Source organism: Macaca nemestrina, chromosome 6 (assembly GCF_043159975.1).
Source record: "Macaca nemestrina isolate mMacNem1 chromosome 6, mMacNem.hap1, whole genome shotgun sequence".
NCBI lineage: Eukaryota > Metazoa > Chordata > Mammalia > Primates > Cercopithecidae > Macaca > Macaca nemestrina.
In genome coordinates this window covers 39,312,799-39,323,677 of record NC_092130.1, presented here as the reverse complement: position 1 = coordinate 39,323,677, position 10,879 = coordinate 39,312,799, and the positions used below count along the sequence as shown (strand labels likewise).

Below are 10,879 nucleotides of genomic sequence, written 5' to 3'. Positions count from 1 at the left end.
TTAGTATTCTATCACAGGTCCTAAACAGCGGAATAAAGCAAAGAAGGAATAAAAGGCACTCTGATTCGAGGGGAAAAAATAAAAATGTCTTTTTAAGTAGACATGATTGTATACATTGAAAGCCATGAAGAATCTACAGGCTACTAGAATTAACAAATGAAGTTAACAATGCCACTGGATACAAGGTCAACATACAAACATGAGTTCTATTTCTATATAGCAACAAAAAAGTGAAAAATTTAAATATTATGCACAATAATTTCAAAAATAGCAGCTATTTATAAACAAATCTCGTTGAATATTTATGAGACTTCTACATTGAAAACTAAAATATTGAGAAAGCTTAAAGAAGATCTAAATAATTACGGGAGTATACAATGTTCACTAGTTGGAAGACTCAGTGTTGGGAATATGTCAGCTCTCCCTTAGTCATTCTATAGATTCAGTAAAATCTTAAACAAAATTTCAGCAGCTTTCTTTGTGAAAATTAATGAGCTGAATGTTAAGTTTATTTGAAAATACAAAAACAGTAATAACCAAAGGAACCTTGACGAAAAGGAACCAAACTAGAGATACTACACCAAAGTCATGATCCATAGAAGAAAGAGTTAATAAGCTGGACTTCATTAAAATTAAAACTTTCTGCTCTGCAAAAGATACTATGAAGAGAATGAAAAGACAAGACATAAACTAGGAGAAAATATTTGCAAAAGACATATCTGATAAAGGACTGTTATTCAAAATACGCAAAGAATGACTGAAACTCAGCAACAAGAACCCAATTTAAAAATGAGCCAAAGACCTTAACAGACACCTCACCAAAGAAGATATACAGGTGGCAAATAAACAAATGAAAAGATTCTCCATTTCATATATTAACAGGGAAATCTAAATTAAAATAACAGTGAAATACGACTATACACCTATTAGAAAGACCAAACTCCAGGATACTAACAGTGCCAAATGCTGGTAATGAGAGCAACAGGAGCTCTCTTTCATTGCTGGTGGGAATGCAAAATGGTACAGACACTTTGGAAGACAGTTTGGTAGCTTGATACAAAACAAAATATACTCTTACCATGTTATCCAGCACTCATGTTCCTTAGTATTTTCCCAAAGGAGTTGAAAATTTATGTTCACACAAAAACCTGCACATGGATATTTATAGCAGTTTCATTCATAATTGCCAAAACTCGGAGGCAACCAAGATGTCGGTTAGTAGGTGAATGGATAAACAAACTGCAGTTCATTCAACCTGTAGAATACTATTCAGCATCAAAAAGAAATGAGCTACCAACCCATGAAAAGACATTGAGGAAATCTAAATGGATATTACTAAGTGAAAGAAGCCAGTCTGAAAAGACTACATACTGTATGATTTCAACTACATGGTGCTCTAGGAAAAGCAGCACTGTGGAGACAGTAAGAAAATCCATTTACATTGGGTTCTAGGGGAGGGAGGGAGGTATAAATAAGTGTAGCACAGGGGATTTTTAGGGCAGTGAAACTACTTTGTATGACACTATAAAGGTGAATACACATCATTTTTAATTTGTCCAAAGCCATAGAATATACAGCACCAAGAGTGAGCCCTAATGTAAACTATGGACTCCAGGTTATAATGACATGCCAATGTAGATTCATCAGCTGCAGCAAATGAACCACTCTGGTGGAGGATGTTGATAATGGGTGAGGCTGTGCTTGTGTGGGGACAGGGGTATGTATGAAATCTCTGTACTTTACTCTCATTTTTGCTGTGAACCTGAAACCATTCTAAAAATTAAAGTCTACTTTTAAAAAACTGGATAACTTACTTCTTAGATAACAAAACTCATGATAAAGCCATAATAATTAACACAATGAGTTATTATAGGATAAACAAGATTGAATAAAACATCTTCAGAGCTATGGTTACCTAATTTATAACAAAGACGACATTTCAAAAACAATGGAAAATGGATTGTTTTTTAAATAGATGGTGCAAAGGTTTAAGGCATTCAGATACTTATATTTTAAAACTTTTGACTCCAACCTCATTCACTTGAAAAGTTAATTTCAGGTTGATTATAGCTCTAAATGTGAAAAGTGGAATAATTAATCTTTCAAAATACATCATATAAGAATATTTTCATGACCTTGGAGTATGTGAACATTTAAATAGAACACAAAAAATGCTAATTGTAAATGAAAATTATTGACAAATCTGACTAAAGTGAAGAAATTGTATTCATCAAAGACACATAATAGACTTGAAATATAAACCATAGAGTGGGAAAAGATATTTGCAATACATATATCTGAAAAAGGACTTATACCCAGAATATATGAGAAACTTCTGCAGATCAATAAGCAAACAGGCAAATGCCTCCCCCCAAAAAAGTAAAAAGGTTTGTGTAAGCCCTTCACAGGATTGTATCCTAATGGCCGATAAACAGGAAAATGTGCTCAAATTGTTTAATCACTGGGGAAAATGCTAACTAAAATTACAATATGAGATCACCAAACACTAACTAGAGTGGTTTAAAATGGAAAAGATAGCATCAAATGTTGACAAGAATGTGGAGCAACTGGAACTCTCATACTTTGCTGGTATTAGTACAACTACTTGAGAAAACTTTCCCATTATCTGCTAAAGCAACATATATGTGCACACCTTAATGCACAGCAATCCAACTCCTTTGAAAATATTCAACATAAACACATACATGTGGTCACCAAAAGACTAGTACAAGGATGTTTATACCAGTACTACCCAAAATAGTTTAAACCTGGAAAAAAAAACAACGTTCATAAACTGGAAAATGAATAAACAAATCATAGTATATTCATACAACAGAATAATAAAAAGCAATGAGAATAAAACAAATAAGAACAAGATGCCACAGATCAATTTGACAAACATAATATTGAGGAGAAGAAGCCAGACACATGAGAGTAACAATCTATAACTCCATTGGTATAAAGTTAAAAAAAAAAAAAAACCTATGACAACAGAAGTCAGGACAGTGCTTATCTTTTGGGGAGAGGGCAGTAACCAGACAATAGCAGGTGGGGACTTGGGTTTGGGTAGTATTTTTAATCTAGGTTCTACTTATAGGAGTGTGTTCACTTTGCGAAATTCATTGAGTTGTACACCTATGATTTGTGCCATTTTCTGGGTGTTATTGGTGTTTACTTCAAAGTGAAAGTAATTTTTCTTAAACTTTAAATCTCTATAGCTATTCATGATCACTTATTTAATATAATCAAATAAGAAACACCAAATAAAGTATATTTGTGTACTCAAGGGTACTTTTATGGAGATTAATATATAATTTTAGTTTTTTCTCAAAAGTATTCTCTCACTGAAAATTAACTCCACAACGTTTATTTAGAACTTTCAGTAACTAAGAGCTGGAGATACCACCGGGAGAGCTTATGGGACAAAAGGGTATGGATACACGTCAGGGTTAGAATTTAGGATGAAATGGCAAATACTATATGCAATAGTAAATTAGGACGCCTGGTGGCGCTGCAGGCTAAGAGTGTGGATAGTGGGCTCTGCGGATAACTCAGGCGCCATTAAGCTGAGAAATCCAAAGCCTGAATGCTTCCTAAAAGAAGGACGCATTTTAGGTAAGATCTAGTGGCTAGATCTTCAGAATGGGCGTCGTTCTTGTGGAAATCAGTTAAGAAAGATCGGATTCGCGGTTATTTAAGCAAATCATCTGGGTGGATTGTATACAGAGTTAAAGAAACTGCGCCTTCTGGACCGGGTCTGAACAATGGAGACTGCGCTAGCAAAAACGCCACAGAAAAGGCAAGTTATGTTTCTTGCTATACTGTTGCTTTTGTGGGAGGCTGGCTCTGAGGCAGTTAGGTATTCCATACCAGAAGAAACAGAAAGTGGCTATTCTGTGGCCAACCTGGCAAAAGACCTTGGTCTTAGGGTGGGGGAACTGGCCACTCGGAGCGCGCGAATCCATTACAAAGGAGACAAAGAGCTCTTGCAGCTTGATATAAAGACCGGCAATTTGCTTCTATATGAAAAACTAGACAGGGAGGTGATGTGCGGGACGACAGAACCCTGTATATTGCATTTCCAACTCTTACTAGAAAACCCAGTGCAGTTTTTTCAAACTGATCTGCAGCTCACAGATATAAATGACCATTCCCCAGAGTTCCCAGAGAGGGAAATGCTCCTAAAAATCCCAGAAAGCACCCAGCCAGGGACTGTGTTTCCTTTAAAAATAGCCCAGGACTTTGACATAGGTAGCAACACCGTTCAGAACTACACAATCAGCACAAATTCCCACTTTCATGTTGCTACTCACAATCGCGGAGATGGCAGAAAATACCCAGAGCTGGTGCTGGACAAAGCTCTGGACCGGGAGGAGCGGCCTGAGCTCAGCTTAACACTCACTGCACTGGATGGTGGTGCTCCGCCCAGGTCTGGGACCACCACAGTTCGCATTGTCGTCTTGGACAATAATGACAACGCCCCTGAATTTTTGCAATCACTCTATGAGGTACAGGTGCCCGAGAACAGCCCCCTTAACTCCTTAGTTGTCGCTGTCTCCGCCCGAGATTTAGATGCAGGAGCGTACGGAAGTGTAGCCTATGCTCTATTCCAAGGCGATGAAGTTACTCAACCATTTGTAATAGACGAAAAAACAGGAGAAATTCGCCTGAAAAGGGCATTGGATTTCGAGGCAACTCCATATTATAACGTGGAAATTGTAGCCACAGATGGTGGGGGCCTTTCAGGAAAATGCACTGTGGCTATAGAAGTGGTGGATGTGAATGACAACGCCCCTGAACTCACCATGTCGACGCTCTCCAGCCCTACCCCAGAAAATGCCCCAGAAACTATAGTTGCTGTTTTCAGTGTTTCTGATCCAGACTCTGGGGACAACGGTAGGATGATTTGTTCCATTCAGAATGATCTCCCCTTTCTTTTGAAGCCCACATTAAAAAACTTTTACACCCTAGTGACACTGAGAACACTGGACAGAGAAAGCCAAGCCGAGTACAACATCACTATCACCGTCACCGACTTGGGGACACCCAGGCTGAAAACCGAGCACAACATAACCGTGCTGGTTTCCGACGTCAATGACAACGCCCCCGCCTTCACCCAAACCTCCTACACCCTGTTCGTCCGTGAGAACAACAGCCCCGCCCTGCACATCGGCAGTGTCAGCGCCACAGACAGAGACTCAGGCACCAACGCCCTGGTCACCTACTCGCTACTGCCGCCCCAGGACCCTCACCTGCCCCTCGTCTCCCTGGTCTCCATCAACGCAGACAACGGCCACCTGTTCGCCCTCAGGTCGCTGGACTACGAGGCCTTGCAGGAGTTCGAGTTCCGCGTGGGCGCCACAGACCGCGGCTCCCCGGAGCTGAGCAGCGAGGCGCTGGTGCGCGTGCTGGTGCTGGACGCCAACGACAACTCGCCCTTCGTGCTGTACCCGCTGCAAAACGGCTCCGCGCCCTGCACCGAGCTGGTGCCCCGGGCGGCCGAGCCGGGCTACCTGGTGACCAAGGTGGTGGCGGTGGACGGCGACTCGGGCCAGAATGCCTGGCTGTCGTACCAGCTGCTCAAGGCCACGGAGCCCGGGCTGTTCGGTGTGTGGGCGCACAATGGCGAGGTGCGCACCTCCAGGCTGCTGAGCGAGCGCGACGCGGCCAAGCACAGGCTGGTGGTGCTGGTCAAGGACAATGGCGAGCCTCCGCGCTCGGCCACTGCCACGCTGCACGTGCTCCTGGTGGATGGCTTCTCCCAGCCCTACCTGCCGCTCCCGGAGGCGGCCCTGGCCCAGGCCCAGGCCGACTGGCTCACCGTCTACCTGGTGGTGGCATTGGCCTCGGTGTCGTCGCTCTTCCTTTTGTCAGTGCTCCTGTTCGTGGCGGTGCGGCTGTGCAGGAGGAGCAGGGAGGCCTTAGTGGGTCGCTGCTCGGTGCCCGAGGGCCCCTTTCCAGGGCATCTGGTGGACGTAAGCGGCACCGGGACCCTGTCCCAGAGCTACCAGTACGAGGTGTGTCTGACTGGAGACCCAGGGACCGGCGAGTTCAAGTTCCTGAAGCCTATTATTCCTAACCTTTTGCCCCAGGGCACTGGTGAAGAAATAGGGAAAACTGCCGCCTTCCGGAATAACTTTGGATTAAATTAGAGATCTCGTTATGACACATTGTTTTCTGCCATTTATCCCAAACTTTTTCAGATCTAGAATTCGAGAGTGTCATGGACAAAAATTTCACCTTGAGATTTAGCTTTTATTTCCCTTTTTAATGGATTTGTCTGCTGAACTTTATTCTGTCCAAGTATTGAAAACTCAATTTTATTTCATTGCATTTATTTACATAGGGTCATTCCAAATCCATGCATGCTGTTGATTTTCCTGAGATATTTTTCTCTTCTTGTTGGTACTTGTTGTGATAAACCATCTTAATAAAATCAAATATTAATTTTATTTTCTATATATTCTATCCATTCTATTTCATGACACTCTTAAGTATTATATATTTGATGCTAAAATGCAAAAATTAAAAATGTTTCAAATCATTGTATTTTAATTGTTTAAAACAAAGACAAATACATACATATGCTAATAAATATGTGAAAAAATATGTAAAAGGCAGCAATCTTCTATTTACTCTTTTTTGCAGCCCTGATTCCTATTAGCAAACTTTTAAAAAACAGTGTAATTGAATTATTACTTACATGAAGAAAAGTGAACAAATCCTTTATGTTCAACTCAATATATATTCACAAAGTAACATATTTAGTACCAGCAACTTGAAGAGGAAATGAAACATCACTGGCACCCCAGGTGCCACACAAATTACTCCTTACAATCACTGCTAGCCCAAGTATGGCAAATATGCTGACTTCCTATACTATAATTTATATAAACAGAGTAATAGAGTACGAACTGCTTGTGTCTGGCTTTTTTCACTCAGCATTATGTTTATGAAATTTATCCATAATACAGCTTTTAAGTTTAGTCCTTTCATTCTCATTGCTGTATAATATTCCACTGTATGAATATACTACAATTTATTTTCTATCCTTTAGATCAGTATTTGGGATAGGGCAAAGTTTGGCTGTTACAAATTATACTGCTATAACCATTATTTTAACATGCCTTTTGGCAACCTGTATATGCAGTTTTGTTGGGTATATGCCTAGAAGTGGAATTGTTGCCCATCTTGTAAGTACATGTTTACTTTTAGTAGACATTTCCCAATAGTCTTCCAGTGGTTGTACTAATTTACACTGCTATCCCCAGTATCTGGATGTACAAATTTTTCCACATTTCTGCCAACAAACTAGTATTGTCTGTTTTTTCATTTTATCCCATTGGCAAGCACTTTATACATTTTTTTAGAACTCTTCTTCTATTTACTTTCTTATCACTAAGGAATATGTTTGTAACCATTATGAGCTGAACTGTGTTCCCAAATCCCCCTCAAATTCATACATTGAAACCCTAACTCCCACTGCCTCAGAATGTGACTATATTTAAAGATAGGCCTTTAAAAAAAGAGGTAATCACATTAAAATGGGTCATCAGGGCAGATCTTAATCCAATATAACTGCTGTACTTATAAGACGAGGAGATTAGAACATAAAGAGATGCCAGACATGTGAACACACAGAGGGATGCTTTTGTGAAGACACTAGAAGAAGATAGCCATCTACAAGCCAAAGAGAGAGGCCTCCAAATGAAACCAACCCTGCCAACACTTTGATCTTGGACTTCTAGATTCCAGAACTGTGAGGAAAGAAATATCTGTTGTTTAAGCCACCCAGTCTGTGGTATTTGTTACAGTACCCCTCGCAAACTAATATAGTAACTTTCACAAACTTTAAACAATTTCCTATTAAGATTGCTGAGTAACTAGCACACTTAAAACAACTTCAATCTTTTGTTTTTCAGATAAAGCTATATTACCATTTTTGGGTACTTCTCTGGTCAAACTGAAACCTCTCTTTATTGTTCCAGTAATAACAGTTTCATTAGATTTTTGTATGGAAAAAAAGAATATCATTCTTGGCTGGGCACGGTGGCTCACACCTGTAATCCCAGCACTTTGGGAGGCCGAGGCGGGCGGATCACAAGGTCAGGAGATCGAGACCATCCTGGGTAACACGGTGAAACCCCGTCTCTACTAAAAATACAAAAAATTAGCGGGGCGCCTGTAGTCCCAGCTACTTGGGAGGCTGAGGCAGGAGAATGGTGTGAACCCGGGAGCTGGAGCTTGCAGTGAGCCGAGATCGCCCCACTGCACTCCAGCCTCGGGCACAGGGCGAGACTCCGTCTCAAAAAAAAAAAAAAAAAAAAAAGGAATATCATTCTTATTCTTCCTTTTATATCTGTTTCTCTCTTACACTTTCCAACCTCTCTCAGTTAACTTCTACTTTTACATTTTACATTTTTACAACCATAGCTAAGAATTACTTGTCTTGTCTATAGATATATTTTAGAACATGAAGATAATATTTAAAATTTACTTTTCATGACTATATAAATTATGAATGCCCTGCAGTCCCAAATTACCAAGAACACACCGTATCAGAACAAAGTTGGGTTTATTGACTTGTTGCAATGAAGGAGACTGCTCACAGTAGGAAACAGGGGCCACTTTAGTAACAGAGTCTTACAGAGGAGTTATAGGATTTGGTCTTCTGTTAGGTGTTTTTAGCAGAGATTCAACAAGTACAGGTTAGCTCTGGATTGGATGCTTTCAGAAAATTGGGGTAATTCTGTATTATTTTAATGAATTTCACTTAGGAAGTGGGAAAAACACTGAAATTAAATCTGTAATTGGTAAATAAGCAGCATTCGCTCATACTAGCAAGGAAAAAGAGCTCTTTTGTTTTTTCTTTTTTGTTTTAGACATTGTCTCCTCAAGCATGAAGTCTTGCTCCATCAGGGTTACAAGGTTATTTTCTGGTCTTGGTGTTGTATGAAATTGTTTGCATTCAATAGGAGAAGATTATGACCGACCTATAAGTGTCAGAACAGTTCCAGGTTGTTGGGCTGATTATCTTCTCAAAATATTGTTCATTGCTGAGCCATATTACTTACTGAAGCCTCTAAGTAGTCTGGGATTACTTAGGGATATAAGTAATCTTAGATCTGAGATTACTTCATTTCTACTATTATTTTCTTAATAGTGTATCCCTAAGTTTAATCTTGTTATTCCTGAGATTTGTGCTTGTCCATTATTAAATATTCTTAATGAAAATTTTAAAAAACAAACAAAAAAAGATATTGAATATTCTTAGTTATTTTTCTGTTCCTTATATTTCCTTTATTTTACATTTTTAGCTTTTCTTCTATGTCCTGATGTCTCTCACTTTATTTTTTAGTGATAGGGACTATCTTTCCTGCTCTTTGGATCCAATGTTGTGCTTCCTGTACCATTGAAAACAGTATGTTCCTAAAATCAAGACCAAATAGATTCATCATTTTAGACTTCATTAGTTGGCTTTACCTATTTTCAAAATCTCAATCAATAATTCACTTTACCACATTTCCTAACCTGAAGCCCTCTAGCTTTCTGCTTCCATCTGGACTAAATGATCTCTAAGTCTGTACAAAACTGTCATCTTGTCTTCATACCTCTCCTGGTTGAGTCAGATCACTTGTCTCCCTTTTTATTCCCTCTCTTTGCTACAATATATCCTGAAATGTCTTCCTAAGGGAGGGTTCACAAAAAAACAACTTTCTGCATCGCTGCCAGTCTGAAAATGCATTTAGTTTTCCTTCATATTTAATTGATTATTTTGTCAGATACAGAATTATTGCTTGGAAATTTAAAATCATTAATATATTGATTATTGATTCATAATTTTTGATTAAAAATTTTATGCCAGTGTGATTCTTGATTTTTTATACCCCCATCTCTCTCTCTCTCTCTCTCTCCATATTTCTGTAGAGAAAAGAATTTTTTGTGTCTCCTTCCCTCAGAATTTTCTCTCTTCTTTTTAAATGTCTTGAATTTCATAATAGTATTATAATTTTTTCATTCATTTTGCTGAACACTCAATGTACTTGTGTATTCTAACAATTTATACCTTTTTATCTCTGGGATTACTTCATTTCTATTATTATTATTATTATTATTATTATTATTATTTTGAGACAGATCTCACTTTGTCGCCCAGGCTGGAGTGCAGTGGTGCAATCTGCAATCTTGCTCACTGCAACCTCTGCCTCCTGGGTTCAAACGATTTTCCCGACTCAGCCTCCTGAGTAGGTAGGACTATAGGTGCACACCACCACATCCAGCTAATTTTTTTTTTTGATTTTTTTTTTTTTTTTAATAGATTTGGGGTTTCACCATATTGGCTAGGCTGGTCTTGAACTCCTGGCCTTAAGTGTTCTACCTGCATCAGCCTCCCAAAGTGCTGGGATTACAGGTGTGAGCCACTGTACCTGGCCCATTTCTACTATCATTTTCTTAATAGTTGTATCCCTACGTTTAATCTTGTTATTTCCTTCTGAAACTTATGCTTGTCAGATATTGAATATTCTCAATTATTTCTCTGTTTCTTATATTCTCTTTTATTTTACATCTTTAGCTTTTCTTCTATGTTCTGAAGTCTCTCACTTTATTTTTGAGTATTTCTAATGAAATTTTAGTCTTAGTGGCATATTCAAGTTTCTACAAACTTTGTTATTAAACATTATTATATATTATGTACTATTATTACTACTACATACTTTCGGTGTACTTGGCTATTTTCTGAATACTTTATACATATCTCATTTAATCCTCAAAATAATGGTACAATTAGTGTCAACATGTTCAAGGTGAACAAACTGTAACACACAGAGGTAAAGCAATTTGCCCAAGGTCACTGTCCTAATGAGTTTGGGCTGCTGTA

General features: G+C 38.9%; 1 protein-coding gene across 1 annotated transcript; it reads left to right on the top strand.

Moving 5' to 3' along the window:
• The first annotated feature begins 3,764 nt into the window (after nucleotides 1-3,764).
• Nucleotides 3,765-6,168, top strand: LOC112424102 (protocadherin beta-5). Its single transcript, XM_024788259.2, has one exon. It carries the CDS (start codon nucleotides 3,765-3,767, stop codon nucleotides 6,150-6,152), a length of 2,388 nt encoding a protein of 795 aa, XP_024644027.2. The 3' UTR covers nucleotides 6,153-6,168.
• Nucleotides 6,169-10,879: the final 4,711 nt, after the last annotated feature.